The sequence below is a fragment of the Puma concolor genome, chromosome C2 (assembly GCF_028749965.1).
Source record: "Puma concolor isolate L17-30 chromosome C2, mPumCon1.1.hap2, whole genome shotgun sequence".
Taxonomy (NCBI): Eukaryota; Metazoa; Chordata; class Mammalia; order Carnivora; family Felidae; genus Puma; species Puma concolor.
The window spans coordinates 114,593,849-114,615,019 of NC_141675.1; the positions used below are offsets into that span (position 1 = coordinate 114,593,849).

The following is a 21,171-nucleotide window of genomic DNA, read 5'->3' on the forward strand; positions in this document are numbered from 1 at the left end:
AAAAGAATGAAACTGGACCACTTTCTTATACCATACACACACACACAAAATTTAAAGGATGAAAGACCTTAAATGAGAGACAGGAAACCACCAAAATCATAGAGGAGAAAACAGGCAGCAACCACTTTGACCTCAGCCGTAGCAACTATTTACTAGCCATGTCTCCAGATATAAGGGAAAAAAAAGCAAAAATGAACTATTGGGACCTCATGAAGATAAAAACCTGCATAAGAAAGGAAATAATCAACAAATGTAAAAGGCAACCAAAAGAATTGGAGAAGATATTTGCAAATGACATATTGGACAAAGGGTTAGTATCCAAAATCTATAAAGAATTTATCAAACTCAACACCTAGAAAACAAATAATCCATTGAGAAAATAGGCAGAAGACATGAATAGACCTTTTTCCAAAGAAGACATCCAGATGGCTATTAGGCATATGAAAAGATGCTCGACATCACTCATCAGGAAAATGCAAATCTGATCATCTAATTGAACAAAGGGACAGGGATCAGAGACTGTGTGAATGTGTTTTGAAATGTCTTTTTGTGGTCTGCTACAAATAAGCACCTTAAATAAATTTCCTATAAGCCCCAGATCTCAGTCAATCTAAAGACCACTTCCTTCGTAGGTTCATCTAAAACAAACAAAACAAAACAAATCTACTTCCTGTCTACAGACTTTGTCAAAAAACATGGTAAGATTTTGTAACCAAAAGATGTATATGATCAACTAGATGACCATTACAGAGGAACAAGTTCAAGTTTCTTTGGCTTTTTCGCAAAGTCATATCCTAACTTCAACATGAATCATGCTTGGGATAAATTATATCGTTTTATACAGTTTGTCTTTATTTCAAATTGTGCCTTCAGTTTTATCTTGTAGAAAATTTTATGAGCTTCAATGTGTCAAAAGAATAGACAAGACAGAATTACAAAACACTGGTCACATTGGGAAACTAATTAATATTGGATGATGGGACATTCTAAATTGATGCTCAGAGAAGTAGAATGTGACAAGTTAAAAACAAAGGAGTTGATAAATGCTGACACTCAAAAACCAGGTTTTCTTTAGATTACAGATAACTACTCCTAATGACTATTTTAACTGTTTTCCTCTGTAATTTTTCAGTGACAGTAACAGCATCATACACTGTTTGCTTCATCTTGTGACAACCAATGTTCGCATGACAGTGCTAATTGGAGAGGATTCTGAGTTACCTTTTTAGAGCAAAGCCACCTGGATTACTGTTTTCCCCAGAGTGGCTGTTCTGTTCTGCAAGAAAGACAATCAGGGAATGCTTTCCAGGCCATTTTAATATGAAATACAAAAGCTTAGAAATCCCCTGTAAATAATTGAAGGCAACTATTAGGAGTATAGCCAACCATTCTCTTAATGGAGAGGTCATGAGGGACAATAGGCATAGAACCTCTCTGAAAAGTCCAAGGAACATTTGGTGGTTTATAATTGATTTTTCTGGGCAGATTTCCTTTTTTCAAATAGTAATTATATCAGTGTCATTAATAATGGCTGTTGCAAGGGGCCTTGCTTTATTCTCCAAGGAAAAAATTATATCTGGTCAGAGAAGCCTCATAATTATTTCTACTTATTTGAAGCAGATAACAGACTTAGGTTTTTTTCCCCCTCATTTGAGAATCTAAGACACTTAAGTCTTCCCCTGAGGAATCAGGATAATAATAGCAGAGCCGGGAAATGAAGCAGCTTCCTACACATCGCTTACTATGCGGGAATAAAGCTAAAAGAGTTTTGCTGTAATAGTTTAACTCCCAGAGCACTTTTGTAGTAATTATTTTTTTTTCTAAATTTTAAAGGTCCAACGAATATCTTGAGGATGTTAAGTATCTTTCTAAATTAAGAAAGTAAGACATTTTCTCAAACAAAATTTCTTTTTAAAGAGATGTACTGATTAACAATTAGAAAAGATGAGCCAAATATCAGAGTTTAGAGGATGGGTTGGAGCAGAGAAATGCCTCAGTTTTTAGCCTGGCCTTTATTAAGACATTTATTTGAATATATCAGGTAATACAAATCCAGATACAAATTTCTTGGGAAATGGACTTTTGTGATTTAATTTTATATTTACATACATATATTTACATATATTTTATATTTACATCACATACACACACACATACACACACACAAACGCACAGATTCATGCAACTCTTTTGCCTAGTTTTTCCATACTATGAATTGATCTAGTAATCTTCCCATGGCTCCTTATAGAACTATGTAGCACAGTGCTTGATATATTTTTTTGATATTTTAATTAATATTGATTTGGGGAAAAGTTCAAATATTTTATTTTTTTAATAGCCTAAGAAGACACTGTGTTGGTTCATAAAATCAAGTTTAGAAATCTCTTTCATAAATTAAATGTTATTTATTCACAAAATATTAACTACTTTCCTGTATATCTTTACTATCAGGAGTAACTATACAGTGAGAGAAGACTTCTGTTGTTTCTAAGGGCACCTTTATCCTTTTGTAAGGCAAAGGAATTTTGCTTTCATGGGATTAGATCTACCCAAACTATCAGAAACTGTTAAGGTCTTACAAGAGTCAAAGCAGTATAAGTCATGAGAGCTGAATATAAGGCCAAAGGTATAAGTTTTTCTGCTTAAGCTTCATAATGAGGACTATCCCTGGGGTTGTTTACTTGGAGATGTAGTTAGGTTGTTTATTTTACTTTTATTTTTGAGATAGAAAAATAACTACATGGGCTATTTAAATTATCTGACTTAGCTATTTGGAAAAAAAAGATCTGTTATGTGTATGAAGTGGAGCTTTATACATTGAATTTTGGACAACATAGTGCCATCTTCTAAAATTTTTGAAAAAGTGAAATGGCCATATTATTGAATATGTAGAGTCTGTTTTAAAAGTATAGGTATTTCAGGGGCACCTGGGTGGCTCAGTCGGTTGAGTGTCGAACTTTGGTTCAGGTCATGATCTCACAGGTTGTGAGTTTGAGTCCCACGTCCAGCTCTGTGCTGACAGCTGGGAGCCTGGAGCCTGCTTCTGATTCTGTGTCTCCCTCTTTCTCTGCCCTTCTCCTGCTCATGCTCTGACTCTCTCTCTCTCTCTCTCTCTCTCTCTCAAAAATAAGTAAACATTAAAAAAAATTAAAAAAGAAGCTATAGGTATTTCAGAATAGTTACATAGCATTTCCTCACAGATAATTTTCTGTTGAAGCCAAATTAAAGCACCATAGATTCTTCCAAGAGTCCTGATATAGTGGCCAGCTGCTAAGAATGTCTCTAATGATCCCCCTCTGTTAAGCAATACCTCCCATATTATACAAGGGTTGGTATGTATGACTAACAGAACATGACAGAAGTAATAGTAATTGCTAAGATTAGATTATAAAAGATATTGCCTCTTTGGCCTTAAATGTGCACTCTCTTTTATATGTGATCAGGCCCACTGGATGAGTAGCTGAATCTTCCTCTCACACGAGTGAGCTAAGAAATAGGTTCCCTAGTCTCAGTTTCCATGGACTGCAGCCCAAAATAGCTCGACTACAACCCCATGCCAGAACCATGCAGCTGAGCCACTCCTGGATTTCTGATTCTTGGATACTTTGTGAGATAATACATATTCATTATTTTAAATTGGTAAGTGTTTGGGCAATTTGTTATACTGTAACAGAAAACTAATACAGTTGATCTTTAGATGAGGTTAATGTTTAGTATCTTTTCCTGTAAGGGTAGGCTATTAAATAATTACTTCCAAATGGTGGTGCTTTCTAAGAAGAGACAATATGGAATATTCAAAGAGAGCTGGCCTTACATTAAGGATACCTGTGCTGTGGTCCTGGTCAATGTCACAGAAGCCACAATTATTCTTGGTCTAGCATCCTAATATACGTCAGAATTAGATTAAATTTGCCCTAATGGCCATTCATATTTTTAAATTCCATAATTCTAAAAGGATTTGCATGCTCTCACTTTGGAAATCTCTTTGCAAATGAAATCTTTATTTACCACAAAATTGCCTGCTTTTTGACATATTCTTATTTTTATAAATTAAAAAAATTTTTTGAATATTTATTTTTGAGAGAGAGAGAACGTGAGTGGGGGAGAGGCAGAGAAAGGGAAGGAGACACAGAATATGAAACAGGCTTTAGGCTCTGAGCTGTCAGCACACAGCCCAGTGTGCGGCTTGAACTCCAGAATGGCAAGATCATGACCTAGGCCGATGTCCGCTGCTCAACCAACTGAGCGACACAGGTGCCCCTATAAATTTCTAATAATTAAAGAGAGAAGATTGCTATTGCAAAGGCGGGAAATGAGGGAAAGAGAATGTTTCGCTGTGGTGTATCATTTGCATAATCTACTTGGTCTTTATGGAGCAGAAGAAAGACAAAGAAGAAACGAACACCATGAGGGAAGACATGAAAGAGTGGACATGGGTAATTTACCCCAACTAGATAGGGATGAAATAATGAAATATGCCAAAATAAGTATAACTTCATACTTAAAGAATTATTCTCATATATAAAAAACTTGTCTTAAATAGAAGGGCAGGAATTCCATAGGAAAGCTAAATACAGCCTAAGTTGGAAAGCACAATCAGAATACAACTATTTTTCTATGTCAATGGCTATACTACTGTACATTTATATATCTAATTTGTAAGAAAAACTTTCTGTTTCTTAGTGTCAAGTGTTTTGCAGTTCAAGAACTATGTAAATTCATGTTAAGAAATTGATTTTGTACTTTCCAAATTAAAATGTTATCATATGCTTATATTAAAGATTCTTCAGTGACAATACAATAGTATTATGGAATAATATCAAATGGTTAATATTGATTTGGATGGCATTTTTAATGTTTTTTTTTAAGTTTATTTATGTTGAGAGAGACAGAGACAATGCAAGCAGGGTACGGGCAGAGAGAGAGGGAGACAGAGAATCTCAGGCAGGCTCTATGTTGCCAGCTGCAGAGCCCTACGTGGGGCTGGAACTCATGAACCCTGAGATCATGACCTGAGCAGAAACCGAGAGTTGCTCACTTAACCAACTGAGCCACCCAGGCCCACTAATGCGGATGGCATTTTTTTAAATGTAGGAACTGGTTCTGCTCTGCAGTTTACTACATAGGGTACTAGCTACTATCTTTATACCTGTTGGACTTATTACCATATCATCTATAGAAAGAATAATCATTTTGGTGCACTTTGGATAAGATGTCATTATGTTTGGGTAACAAGAATTTCAAAGGACCTTAGTGCAGGGACTGAAACCTTTTAAAACACAAACTGGTACCAATATTTTAACTAATACCAATTTTAGGAGGTTATACATATTGAATGCCTATTTTTTCCAAGGAGTAAGTAAGATGGTCTATATTCAAATCTATTCCTCATAAGAGCTGATTTGGTTGTTATCATTTCTTTCCTAACAGATGAGGAAATTCAAGTTCAGGGAAATAATAGTTGCTATAGGCACCCAGTTAATTAGTGTCAAAGTCTGGATTCTAATTCAAGTCTGTTAAAATCCATTATGACTGGATAAAGTATTACTTCCTTCGATTGTCAAGGAGTTGAAAGGGAGTTTTAAAATAATATAATAAGGCCATTTTCACTTGGCTGATGGAAATTGAGAAATTTAAGGGCTTGCGCAAGGTCTGCAAGTACATAGAGGCACAGATGATAGTAGAACTCCCCAGTTCAGTTTCATTTCAATTGCTTTATGATTTTAAATTATAGCACGTTTGTTCTTATGTGTCGAATATTTTATTTCAAAAATATCAGGATGAATTGACCACAGAGACACTAAAAATTAAATAAATAACAGAAGAAAAATGAAATAAACAGTAGCCTAGTCACTTTTAATGTTTCCCCCATATCTAAATATATTTTTATTAAAGCTTCTTATTAAGTTGCCAGTTGGAGGCTAAAACCTAAGTTGTAGTCAAGAAGTAGGTAGGTGTCTCTCATGAGCTAGCTGCTAATTAACTCATCTTCAATGGGTTAGAACAGGTAAAGTGCTCTCAGTAAATGTTATTAGTATTACTTTTTTCCATAATCCAACTTAGTTATTAACAAGACTTTGTTCTCTACCTCCATTCGCTATTGGGAAAGTAGTTTCAAGGATCAGAAATGTGCAAACATTTCAGCTCCCAACTCATTTTTGTTTTTCTAATTTATCCAACAAAACTCAAATGATGGTCTTACAGTAAATAAGGGCTCGTTTCCTAACTCTAATTCTGGACACACTACAAATCCTGGATGTTAGACTTCCCTCTGGCAGTAAAAAACAAACAAACAAACAAACAAACAAACAAACAAACATCCCTGCAAATCAAGTCAGGCAGTAGAGGCACAGAGCAGCCCACATATTTCTTATGGAAAATTTTTATTAAAAAGTTGAATTTTCTTTATAATATTACAATACTTTGAAATCTACAGAGCCTAATAAAAGCTGCACTTAAAAAAAGGCACAATTTCAAAACACATACACACTTTTCACAAAAGTATTTATGGAAGTGAACTATTTCTAGGGAAAAAACCCCACCAAATTCCTGATTTGCTACCAAGAATAGCTCATTTCTGCCTTATCCTCTTCATGGTCCATATTTCCTCTAGTAGCATTTCCTAAATAAATCCCTCAAGGAAAACTGAGGCAAACAATACACCCTGCCACCCTGTCTTTTATAGGAGATGTCTCAAGACAACTTCACATGATTTTTCATATAATTACAGGTCTCAAAATCCTCTGAAGAAATAAATGTATCTTTGTTCAATGTGTGGGTTTTCTTATTAAGTGTGGGGTGAAAGACAGTAGCAGTAGAGTATGAGAAGAGAAAGGATAATATTATGAATTGGTAATTATGTTTGTACTGCCAGCCCCACATGGTAATTGTCTAAAGAATAGGCAAAAATATGGTTGTATTTTTAACTACATTTAAAGTAAGCAAAGCTTACATTTCTCCCCAGGGAATATGATTCGGTCAACATTTTAATAAGGCCAGTGATGAAAAAACTTGCTAAGGGTAATATAACAGAATATAGTTGCAGCTCTTAGCTTGAAATTTATATTAGAAAATCTGGCAAGATTTACCTACAGGCATTATATAGTTGTATTTATTCTTCCATCATTTTAGGATGGAAAGTTAGATGTCTGACTTGTGTATTTAACTTTCAAAAGCAGCAACATTATACTTGCATTTTCCGCTAATGGAAGAGTAGTTCTTTGAAGGCTGAATGCAGTAACAGTTCAAGGAAATATACATTAGAAAAATTGGTGTCTGTCAGTGAGTTTTTTGGTCTGATTTTCACCAAAATAGATCAGAAATTTAGAGAAAGTTTGAATTTGTGTCCTTGGTATTGCCCAGAAGGAATTTTCTGGAGGAATGAAAATATAACAGTAAAACACTAATTTTGCATACTCTTTTACACTAATTCTTGGCAGGCCCAAATACTTTACCTAGAATAATTTTTAGTGTTGTTTTCCACCACTGCCCCCCATGCAAAGGGACATTGGTGATCCTCTGATAATTTGATATTGTGGTTTATAACCCTGCATTATTTCTTCCCTCTCAACAACTTTAAAATAAATTTAATGTTTATATTTGAGAGAGAGACAGAGCATGAGTGGGGGAGGGGCAGAGAGGGACAGAGAGAGAGACAGAGAGAGAGAGAGAATCCAAAGCAGGCTCCAGGCTCTGAACTGTCAGCACAGAGCCTGATGCAGGGTTCGAACTCATGAACCATGAGATTATGACCTGAGCTGAAGTCGGATGCTTAAACGACTGAGCCACCCAGGTACCCCTCCCTCTCAATAACTTTTAAGAGAAAGTGGAAATTTATGTGTGAGTAGTTAATCATTTTAAAATACTCATATTTTTCTCTTTCTTTAGAAATGCAAAACCTGGTTTTAAAATATATAGATTTAGATTGTTGAAGAAATTGGATGATTATTTATTCCTTAAGGTTTTTACATACTCTTCTGTATTTTTTTAAGTATTTCATATTTTCATTGGAAACATCAAGTCTCTCATTCTTTCATTACTCTTACTTGATTATTTACTGTTACCTTGCATAGCAAAGCAAGACACAATAAAAATAATAAGCTTATGTAAACATAGGATTTCAGAATTGGAAAACTACTTAGTTTACCCTGACCTCATCAAAAAAGAGAGAAACACATGGAATTTAGGAAAGTGATGAGGAAGCAGTTTAAGAAAAGTATGATCAAGAATATCAAAGCAACTGATTATGACTTCAGGATGTGAAACTGAATTAAAATGTTGTGAAATTTAGAGTTGATTGAACTATAGCAAGTTGGCAGAAGTGTGGTTAATTAATGTGCAGCCTTACCTAGTATTACACAGAACATCAGGGCTAGGATGGCACTTCCGGTGACTGTATATGGCCCAAAGAATCCCAGGCCTTTTGAGCACGATGGAGGGAGTATAGTTTTACTGTTCTTGGAAACAGGAACATACATTTTTGACATTCATTATGTTTATAACTTCATTTCAGTCTATAAATTTAGGTATAAACTTTTGAATGAAATATATTTAGAGTACTTACTTCTCCCAACTAATTTTTTTCCCTTTTTTTGGATGTACCAAGCCTTTGATATACTAAGCTCAGCTTCTATAATTTTAAGTGAATCCATTTTTTAAATCAAATGAAAGATAAAGATAGTATAACTTGTATGAAAATGGAGAGAACTTAAACTAGAATAGTTAATAGACACTTGTAATTTTCATATGTGTGTAGACTTTATGCTTGATGAAATAGTATAAATATCTTTTAAATTTCTTTCTATTTTGGTATGTGAAACCCATACAGATGCCGCTTTTGATTCAGTACTGGCACCTGTCCCAGGCTTGCTATCCTGAGAATCTCTGCCCCAGGCACCGTGGGACTCCCTGGGCTCACTAAACCAGGCAGGCTTCTGCACAGTGTGGTGTTTGCTGCACAACATGGAAATTGGCTATGAAATCTCCTTAATGAGTGTTTGTATCAGTAAATTCCCTTGTTGTACATTTTCCATCAGGTAATGTTGTTTTAATTAGTACCAAATGCTCATATCCAATTTCTCCGTGGTGGACATCATAACAAGTAAGGATTATGAAAAAGAAAGAAAGAAAAAAAAAACACAAAACTTTAACAACTCAGGAATTTGCTGATTTCCTTAGAAGCAAGCACTCAATTGTATTTGAAACTGACTTGGTCCTTACTGCATTTTACTTCAAACTAACATATTAGGTTTGAATATCGTGTGAATCTTATAATACCTATAAATTTCTTAGACATTTATAAAGATGGTTCAATGTTTAAGTTCCTGAGTATGTTTAGAAGGTCATGATTATTTCCCCCCTATCCACACTTGGCAATGTGAGGTAATGGAGAATCAGGGCCTCTAGAGACTTACAATCAAAGCACAGTCCTTGGAGTGACACTGCTAGCATCCCTCGGGAGCTGATTCCCGATGTAAATCCTCAACCCACTCGCCATGCCCCCAACCCACTTCCAATCAACTGAATCATAGTATGCCTTTCAACAAGATCCTCGTGTGATTCAGGCGATCCTTACGCCCTTTTCTCAATCCCACTTTTCTTAGTACATAATAACCACATGTAGGTTTACATGCAAGTTTATATTTAGGTTGCAAAATGTACAAGTTAGAGATGGCCACCGGGAAAGGAGGGTGCAAAGAACGAAGAAGATATGCTTCCGAACTAAAGAGTGGATGAAGGTTAAGGGTAGCATTCTGAAGTGAAGAGAAAATTTACTTCTTCAAACACCAAAGTGAAGGAAATATAACAAAAGAAAATTAGGAAGGTACACTGACCATTTTCTAAAAAGGGAAGCTTTTTTTTTTAATTTTTTTTTTTCTTTTCAACGTTTTTATTTATTTTTGGGACAGAGAGAGACAGAGCATGAACGGAGGAGGGGCAGAGAGAGAGGGAGACACAGAATCGGAAACAGGCTCCAGGCTCTGAGCCATCAGCCCAGAGCCCGACGCGGGGCTCGAACTCACTGACCGCGAGATCATGACCTGGCTGAAGTCGGACGCTTAACCGACTGCGCCACCCAGGCGCCCCTAAAAAGGGAAGCTTTTAAAAAAATGTCTGTAGTTGATTATTTTATTTTTAATCAAAGTAAGTGTAGATTTACTGATTATGTTATCGTTAGGAAAAAAAAGCTATTCACTACTTATTGAATTGTTATCTAGGGTAAAACTATCTTGAGAAGGTAGAATAAGAGAGGAGGGGAGAAACAAAGAGACTAGTATAAAGTTTGGTATTGAGAAACATGTGACTTCATAAAGGACACCATGAATGCAAACTTCTCTCAAAAGAGCCTAACTTAAATCACCCCTGACAGATAAAAATATTTCCCATAATCGAAAGCTTCCTACAAATCTCCTCACCTTTTTAAAAAATAATACGTTGTTTTCATGACATGAAATTATGTAATTCTATACAAAACTAATAGATACTTTATTAGCAAACTAGGTGAAACAATGGCAGATACATTAATTCAGTATTTTATGTAGATAATTATTGACCATCTGGATATAAGAAATGTTTCCTTTCTCATGATGAGTTTTCTTGAACAAAATCTAAAAACTGCTGACCGTGGTAAAAATTAACAAGAGAACTTTAGGAAAAGACTTTACCAGTCACAGTGTCTTTAAATACTGGATGTAAGAATAATGAACCTTTATGGGGGATTCATGTTTGCAAAATGAGCTACCAGTTGGTAATTAGTGGAACTGTATAGCACCCTGGTGAAATAGGTATGTTTAATCACTGCCATTTTACAGATGCAAAATGGGCGTTGGAGAATAATGAAGGGTTTGGCCTCAGGGAACCCAGAAAATCAATATCAGCAGAAAGCACTGACTTTTTGAGACATCCAATTGTGATGCAAGTACCAAGGCCAGCGTTAACAACCACTTACTGGCTCTGTGATTTTTGATTTCTTGTGCCTTAATTTCCTCATCTGTAAAATGGGAAGAGTAATAGTATTTATCTCAAAAGGTTGTTATTAAGATTGAATTATTCGATCCATGAAAAACACTTTTACAAGTACCTGACATGTAACTGGACAACCATTGTCCATGAATTATTAGTGGTGTACCCTTCTGAGTGCTGGGGGTGTGAAAGTAAACAAAGGAAATCCCTGCCCTGATGGGCTTACATTCTACGTAGTAACAGAACGTCCCTTAGTTGATAGACATTTGTGTATGGGTTTTCGTTATGAACAGGTAGAAATAGGGAGTTCTGGAGGCTTTCTTTCTCTGTTTTTCAAATTGCTGGGTTAATTTCACAGTGGCTGAGTGACTTTTCTCAGTTTTCTGGGAATGAGTGCTGAACAAAGAGGATTTTTACTAATTTCTTTAGAATATGACTGAAAGTAGACCGTTGTTTCAGCATCAGACACTGATGGAGTGTTGGGTGACAAAGACAAGAAATGATCTGCTTTCTTCAGGGGCTCATAAACTAGTGAGAGAGTCAGATACACACATGAATGACTCTAATCAAGACTAACTTTGATAGATATAATAAAAGAACAAAGAAGCAGGAGAAAGAAAAGTGCCTTGGGCAGAGAACAAAAAGGAGAGGAAAAATCAAGAATGTGAACACAAAGGGTAAAGAGAGAAGGGAAGAGATAAGGAAGGGGCATGTGTGATGTTCAATTGAATTTTTGGTATTTTGTAGCTGCCAAGTAGGTTTGCAAATTTGAGAGGTGGGGACTGGGAGATTGGGAGTGATAATGCCTTAGTTTTGCTGAAACGACTTTCTAGGCTGAAGACAGAGCTGCCCTCACCTGAGGTACCACATCAGCAAACCAAATACAACTTTTGTACCCCTGTAAATTCTCTGACCAAAAATGCATATATCCAGTCGGCCCACCCCAAGCACCAAGTCAACTCTGTACTTCTTTCCTTCTTCCTTTTCACCCCAAACAAGGTTAAATATGTGGCCTCAGCCAGATATTTTCTATTTTTCTCCTCTTTGTTCTTTATCCTATAAAAGTTTCCCACCTTCTACCCCATTTCATGGTTCTCTGAGGAGACTGCCCACTTCACAAAGTGTTAAATAAAGTGTGTTTATATCACTTAAACTGTCTTTTATTTTTAACAGTTCCCTCATTATGAGTAGGCTCTGCTTTTGGAGAAAAGCATTGTTAGTAAGTAAATGAAATATAACTTTTTGTAACATATTTGACTTTCTTCGTTATTTTAAGTGTCTTCATGTTCAAACTATATTTACTTGAGTTCAAAAAACTAAACATTTTTTTGAGTATGAAAAAAGTAACTAAGAATTGGGGAGGAATAATTAACTGATGAGACAATATCTAATTAGTTATAATCAACAAGCAATATGTTTTCTTCTCCATACCCCTCTCATCACACACAGAAGACAATGGTAGTTTTTATATGTAATTATAATGTGAAAATTACTGTTCCCTGTGGTAAGATATTTTTTACAATGTGTATGTGTGCATTTAATTTTAGTAGACATTAATGAAAAACTACAGTTATTTGAGTTATGGGATAATGTATCTATAAGCTATATGGATAAAAACATAGTAGCATCTGGAAATAGCTAGAACTATGAAATTATTTTTCTACCCTTATTTTATAGATGAGAAAACCAGACTAAGAAAATTAAGATCTGAGCCAAACTCAAATTTTTGACCACCCAGGCCAGTGCCTTTTTCTAATGTTATACATTCTGTGAGAAAAAGTCACTGGTAACAAGGGTATGTTGCTTGATCTCAGATATTTGTGGATACTGCACATTCTAAGCACCAAACTTCTTTCCTGATTTATAGAATAATGCTCTTAAGAAGAACTTAATAAAACAGCATGAATTCCTCAGAGAATAGTGTAAATATTGATTGTGGATTAATTATGAGTTAGCAATACAGACTGACTTTGATTAAAAGGAAATGGAAGGTTTAACAAGCCACAAATTAAAGACTGAGGCACCCCTATTAAAAGACTGAGGAGAATATGAATATTACAATGAGCCCAGGATTAAAATTCACAGCTCTTTGAGCACTGAATTACCTTACTTAATAGTTGGTGTACCATCAGATCCCTTTGGACCACCTTTATGTGTTCCCGCTCCCAATCCCCCCCAACCAAGTGCCTATGGTTTTTTTTTTTTTTTTTTTTTTTTTTTTTTTTTTTTGATTGTGAAGGCTTGTATGTGGCACCTTCTTTAAAGACCTAAACTTGGGCTACTAAAGCCACTACAGAGAACCAGAAGTGCCAATGACTTTTTTTCTGTACATCTCATTAAGACTTGTAGCCAATGACTGACTGGAGCCAGAGCATGGGAGCTCAGCTTCTGTTACCTCCATAGGATGAACTCTGAGATGTAATTTACTCCAGAACTCCCTTATAGTTCTGCCTCCCCATTCTTCAGTCGGTTTTCCTGGGAACTTTCTTAATTAATCACTTGCTAACAAAATCCTGTCTCAGGGCTTGCTTATGGGCAATGAGATTTAGGATCCATCCATCCATCCATCCATCCATCCATCCATCCATCCATATTTACCTAAGCTTGCTACTTCCCTCTCTCTTCCTTGCCTCCATTCATATACTTCTGTCCCCCATTGCACTCCAACTCAACACGCAACACTTGAAACAGCAGGGTGTACGCTCTATTCCATTCTATGTTTCTCTATATTTATGTAACCATGCATACATATACACATATGAGGGGATATTTGTGTTCCAAAATTAGCATCATTTGTACATATATTTCTTTGTATTTTGCTCTTCTTTGTATTTGGCAATATTTAGGTTCCTAATAAAGAAGGAAATTAGCACTTCCAACTAGGAATTCTATTGTAAGTTGTCCTTGTTATAAGTTTTTAAAAAAATATTTGCTTGGAAGGAGAAATCACTTTATAGAAGCAAATAGGTAAAATGTACAGTTACAATATAAAGGCATGGTTGGGAAAGGTTTTAATCCTATTAATCATTTCAAACCTCTCTGAAAGGTTTGATATTCTAAAACCTTTGATTGGTTGCCTCTACATATGAAAACATGATGATCTTTATTTAGTTTGTATACAATTCCCATGCTATTGTATAATAATTCTATGTTATATTATATGTCAATTATTTCCCTAATTCTTTCTTTTTTTTTAATTTTAAAAAAAATTTTATTTACTTTTGAAGAGAGAGAGACGGTGTGAGCAGGCGAGGGGCAGAGAGAGAGAGAGAGAGAGAGAGAGAGAGAGAGAGAGAGAGAGAATATGAAGCAGGATCCAGGCTCTGAGCTGTCAGCAGAGGCCCCTACACAGGGCTCGAACTTGCAAACTATGAGATCATGACCTGAGCTAAAGTCAGACGCTTAACCAACAGAGCCACCCAGGCGCCTGCTAATTCTTAAATTAAATTAAATGATTTCTAATACTGATTTTCATCTTTGGGTCTGTTTATAAAATTAATCCTTACAACCCACTAGAAGACTTGATATCTTTCATTTCCATTTTGTAAAAGTGAAGTGTGAGACATAGGAAGATTAATTGACTTTTCTTGGCCATAGGCATAATGAGCATCACAATCAGAACATGAACTAGGAATCCATGGCTTCCACCTCCATGTTTACTACAAGTTTAGTAACTCCATTAGCACTGCATCATTGCCATTTTCTTAAAAAATAGACTCCCTCATCACGTTATTTATTCCACCATTAAAACGGGAAAATTATGCCAGCATCTTTCAGAATTTTATTGATTTCTAAAATTTTGATTGGATGATTATGGTTCCCTCTTTACAGAATCTGTATGATTTGTCCTTAATTGGAAATATTACAAGTTATCTTCATCTTACAACATTTGAAACATAAATGACTATAAAATGAGAATTATTTTCTGTGTACAAAATATAGCCTTTATAAAGCATAGAGGGATATTTTCATTCTGAAAAGTTGCTGATATATTTGTGCCCATTGCTTTTTAAATAATGAGAATTTTTGCATATCTAAAGATCTACTTAATCTAGTAGACAGAAAATATGTTTACTTTGTGACAGCATGCTAGAGGTTGTAACGTTTGAAAGGAGAGCTCAGCAGGATTTCTGAGCACATGCTGGTGTGGCCAATGTGCACAATCTGTAATCCAATTAAAACTCAGTAAATTTCTCTTTTCTTAGACTATGGAGTTACTCATGTGCATTCATCATGATAACGACAGTTTTCATTGACTACATAATGCTGAAATTACTAGATGGTCAAAAATGGGTACAGGCAGGCTACTGAGTTACCTCTCCCTTTTTCAAACATACATTTGCTCAGAATCAATAGAATAGGAAAAGATAGACTTCTATTTCTCTTCTTGACCTATATTTTTTCAAAGGAAATCAAAATTTGTGATGTTCCTTTGCTTCTAGTAATTTACAGAAATGCAAGAAGTTCCTTCTTACTTTAGTATACAACTAGAAATTATATATAATTTTTACATTATTTTTTTTAAATTTAATGTTCCCTTTATCAATATTCCAGAGCAGTATTAGCACAATGAGACATATTAGAATTGTTATGTCCTCTCCTATAATATCTATAGCAACAATATCATAATAGTGAGGAATAAAGGGAAAAACACATAAAGAAAGAATGTGAATGCAAGAAAGGTAAGGAAGTATATAATTTGGGAAAATATAGTAATTGAGAACAATTTTAAATGACAAAAATGAAATTAAGATTAAGTTGATTTATAAACCAGATTTATCTGGGCGGCTTCTTAAAAAAGTAAAACGGCTGACCTAAATGTAAAACTCCATTTATCCCTTAAATCATCCTTTCCAAATTATAGAGAATTGTAACTGTAACTCATTGGCAAACAATATAGGCTATACAAACTCCTTCTTTAGGTTCTAGCAATTCCATTTTACTATGTCTTCCAAGTGAATTTTAGAAACAATGTTATGTCAGCTAAACTGTAAGTTGAAGGAGTTATTACCTCTTACTATGTTGGAAAAATCCCTATAGTAAATCATGACAGAGATGAACATCTTATGTCTTTTAACTTTATCATCTGACATAAAACAAGACAAATTAAGAAAAGTATAAGCACAGTAGTAAACTAGAGTTTTGAAAGACATAGTAGGTATGAGGTTATGTCACAGAACAGGTTTTAAAGTAAAATAATATAACAACATGCTCAATATATACATATATACATATATATGTATATATAGTTTCTTTAGGAAGCTCCAAATAAGACCTACTTTCTCATAGTACTTGATCTCGTAGTCCAGAATGGCTCCATTGGAAAAAGCAGGTGCTTGCCATGATAGGGCAATGCTATTTTGGGATGCCCAGTCCTTCCTTACCACACCTATCAGGGAAGGTGCTGAAAGGAAAGAAAATAACTAAGAATTAATTGGCAGGAATCATTCTCCATCATCTTTTCTTTAATATTTTGTCTTCCAAGGAAAATATAATTCTTGTTGAAGCGGATAGCAATTGTTGATGTCAGATTAATAAGAAAGGCTCAGGATCTACTCTATTTAATCCAAATAAAGTATTAAAATATATTTAGAAGCACTACTAGGGAACATAGGAAAAACTCAAATAGTCCAAGAATAAGAGCCAGAACTCATCATCTTCATCTTTGTTAGAGGAGATTTTTCTTTAAGATGGCTTTGGTTTTAGTCTATGACATGAGGTAAAATACATTTGGATCCTGTATTTTATCAGATCTAAATCTACTATAGAAAAATACTCTGAAATTACAAGATCATTTATAGGCTTTTCTTTCTCTTCAAGACTTAATACTTTGTAAACTGTTAGTACTTTATAAAACTTTATATTACAAACATCTTATCTTTAGTAACTTATTGCATATCAAAGTGAAAATTATTTCTTTTGCATGGTTTCTGTGACATTTGAATAAAATTGAAACATTTAACTTCTGAAGTTTATTTTCAGAAGTATGTCTTTATTCCCCTATATAACATTATAACATTGTATTAGCAACCCAATCCTAATCTAAGGTAATCTTGCATTTGACTTCCAAGATTTCCCTGGATTTATATATCATAATTTTCTCTAACAAAATACTCATTTTTAAGTATTCCAATTTTTAAAACAATAGGTTTTTGCATAGAAGTTAAATTTCACTAATAAAAAGAAAAATACAAATTGAATGTACTGAGGTATCATTTTTCACTAATCAGATTGGCAAAAATCCAAAAATTTGACACCAAGCTCTATTGGCTAGACTTTAGGGAAAAGCACTTTAGTACACTGTCGGTGGTAATGCAAAACAGTACAACTTTTATGAAGGAAAATTTAACAATTTGAGGCAAATTATATGTTCATTTACACTTGGGCTTTTTGGAATCTATCCCAAAAACACACTGAACAAACACAGAGAGACACATTTATAAGATTACTCACTGAGATTTATTTGTAAAGATTGGAAATAATTTAACTGTCCATCAAAAAGGGATGGGTTGAAAACCTAGGCTACATTCACCAGAGAATTATGACTATAAATACTCCATTAAAAATGGAGTTTTTTCAGGATATATTTTTAAATAAAAAAAGTAAGGAGGGAAAATGTACAAAAAACAATGTAAGGATAAGCCTAAGAATAAAAAAATAATAACAATAGTCATCCTTGGGGGTGGTAAGCAACAGGATGGACATGATAAGGTTAGAAGATAGAAGTCTCAATATTGCCTTCCCTTGAAGATTTACTTTGGAACTCTGTGAATAGTTAAATTGTTAGAAAGCAAATTATTTAAAAAAGTAATATCCAAAAATTAAAAGAAAAATGAAACCTGTGTATTGAGGCACAGCTTCCAAGAGTAACTACTTAAAGTGACTTAAAACATAGTAACTTAGTGTATATCCCAAAGAAGTAGTTTTAAGGATTAAAAAAAATCTGCAAAAATTACTAAACTGTTTTTAGTAATGATATTGCTGTTGGTAGTATTCGTATTGTAAATCTGAATCCTTGTGTGTATGTTGAGGGTTAAAGCAAATGAGTAATATGGTGTTACTGAGGACTAGGTCTGTTTATTTGTTTTTTTCAACAGGAAACGGATACAGATATCAGATCAATGAAGGTACATAAAAACCCTGTAATAGTAAACTCATATTGGAATTATCATTATGAACTCACAATGTCTTTCCAACTCATTTCCAGAAATCTATTCAAATGAACCAATTGCAGGTGAGGATAGAATTTGAAAAAATTGATTCTCTATGATTAAAATAAATATACTTTAAATTTGTAAGAAAGGCTCAAGTATTAGGTTTGGTATTTTCTTTCTGAATGTTGCCTTTGCATCGTAAAGATAAAGTATTTCTTAAATTTGTGAGAATGAAAAGTTTGGTTCTCCCAAGGAATTAAGTACTTTAGAAATTATATTAAAACTCTTTCCAGCTTTTCAATGAAAGCATTATTGCACTAAAATGTATTTTTAAAAATGAGTGATGATAATAACAGAAGTCGCTAAAAGGTAGAAGTGTGCTATAAGCTAAAACAGAAGTGGATAGCATGGTAAATAAGAAAAAGTGCTCAGATAATTCATTATTTAAATTGAGTCATATTAGTACTAATAAACTACCATTAATAAATGTCATTAATGCTCTTGAACTGTAGTATAATAGTGTATTAATGGAGTTTTATGGAAAAATTATAACTTTAAGATGAATCATATAAATTAGAAGTTGACTTCTATATAACAATTCATTATAATTTTTAAAAATGTCCTTTTCATGTATACAATCTTATGGGTAATTTTCAGTTTAATGTGCAATGTCATAAGGCAATAATATTACCAGTGTACTACATTTTGCCACATAATTATTTAGCACTCAAGGTCAAATGATATAATTCTTGCAAAACTGATAATAAATTCAATTATGGCAGCATATTAGAATAATTATTGATTAACATACAGGTATTATCTTTTCTATGTCCAATTCCCCACTGGTTAATTAACAGTACATGTACATCACCTAAATTTTATGAGTCCTCTCCTATACTTCTATAAAATAAAGAAAATCTATTCTTTAACTACTCTGGGAAGTACTAATGAATATACTATTTTCTAAGAAATCTAGTTATAAATTCTTCACTTATACATGGACTTCAGTGTCCAAGAACCATATAAACTCTAAAATCTCTTCACTTCTGCTTATCCTCTTTATATGTAAATGTCTATATTTTACATAGTTGCATAACCATGTATTTGAAATCTTATTCCATATTTTCATATAGTCTCCATAATTATTATTTTCATGGAAAAATATTCAATTATGTTTCTACTTTATCAGACAATTCCTCTAGTGTTGAAATTTCCTATATGGTTCTGTTAGAGTTCTCATACTTTATGCCCACATTTTTTATTTTGTTATTTTACAGAGAATGGTGCTTTACATGATTTGGATGTTCTGAACCACACTATGTACTAACCTATTGTTTTTGAAAAGAGCTGTGCAATATACACTAGGCACACATTTTAAACAGTTAATGAATTAAAGCAGAGGATGTGGGAAATAATTTATAGGTCAATATACATCCCAAATGCTGCATCTTCTATTTTGTGAGAAGGCTAGCACCATATGGAATTTTATTTTAAAATATGGCATCAATACATGAAACCTCAAGAATTTGTTTTGAATATATTTGACAAATTTCTTTTCTTAATAACCTGAATTTATATAACATCTGAACTTGGCATATTGTGACAACACTGTAGTACCAACAAACATAAAGGGGAAAATACACTTATTCCTCCACATGAGAAAAACTAATTTTAGAACACAGAGGGCAACTATTGATTTTAACTTCTGATTCTAAAAAGTCAGAGAAAGAAATAAATAGTCAGGGAAATAATATCTTCTGGAGTTTGTCAGATCAGAGACTAACTGAAAGACTTGAAGGCTCAAGCAATGTTTCCTGAGTAAAGAATTGTGCATTCAGTATAGTTTTCAGTAGAATTGTGTTTCTGATATACATCCTTTCTTAAGCCTTCAAAATCTTAGCTTTGACCTTCAAAATAAATGATTGTTGAATAGATTACCACATTTTTGAAAATGGCTTTAATACAACCCTTTTTGATTACTACATTTTCTGAATCTCAAATAGTTTACCAAGAACTACATGGCAAAACAAGAAAAGTACATCGTGGAGTTAGTGAACAAAGGAGATTTTATTCACATTAGGATGAGTGTTATTTTCTGATGCTTACATGGAAATACCTGAAAGAACTGTAAATTATTCTAGGTAATTACTTTGGTCCTAATTAAGATTTAATTGTGTGTGTGTGTGTGTGTGTGTGTGTGTGTGTGTGTGTGTTAGGTGAAGAAGAGAGAGATGGGGGAGAGCAAGAGCACACTTCTACACTCATGTATTTGTGACAATGGAAATCTTCACAATGAATGTTAAATAGTAGAATCTTAGTACTAGGATAGACCTTGTAAGTCATTTAGTATATTATTTCAGCAATGCAGAAAATTCCTCAACATATTCTTGTTAGCCGATTATCCACTTCTTGCTTCAACAGTTGCTCTAAAGAGTACACTACTTCATAAGGCTGTCCATTGCTGTTTGAAAATCTCTAATTGTTAACAAATTCTCATATGGAGTCATTGTTTTCTTCCTGTAACTTTAACCTAGGTCCTGGTTCTTACCTTTAGCATTAATGGAATTAACTCTTCACTTTTGCTCATCTATCATACTTCTTTTTTTTTCTTTCTCTTTTTCCTATCCTTTTCCTTCCTTCCTCTCTTCTTTCTTCATTTCCCTTTTTAGTGCTTTTCACTCTCTTTTCTTTATTCTTTTCCTTTCTCTTCTTCCCTGTGCTTCTTTCCAGAGAGATGTATGCATGTCTGTGTGTGTGTGGTGGAGGGGGGTATAATCAATGACATAATGAAATGTAAACAGCATAATAAGTAAATAACAATGGCATAATAAATAAATAATATACACCAGAAATTGCAAATCAAGAACCAACTTTTAAGACTATGATTTTCCCTTTTTCTTTGCCAATGAACCAATGGGTAGAGTTGCCAAGCAAGAATATGGAGTAGTGTTTCAGTAGATGCTCAGGAAAGAGACATGCTATAATCAATACAATTCTACTTGTGAAATTTTGTGAATGTGATATTTATCATGTTAATTGACATTTTGAAACTACT

The 21,171-nt window shown here is 34.0% G+C and overlaps 1 protein-coding gene across 4 annotated transcripts in view; it reads right to left on the reverse strand.

The window, feature by feature from the left end:
• EPHA6 (EPH receptor A6) overlaps window positions 1-21,171 on the reverse strand; it is an 889,565-nt gene that overhangs the window by 320,730 nt on the left and 547,664 nt on the right. For all 4 annotated transcript variants that reach the window (XM_025913797.2, XM_086675668.1, XM_086675669.1 and 1 more), the window contains one exon: window positions 16,242-16,366. In XM_025913797.2, coding sequence (XP_025769582.2) covers window positions 16,242-16,366 — 125 coding nt within the window. The remainder of the gene's footprint in view (window positions 1-16,241; window positions 16,367-21,171) is intronic.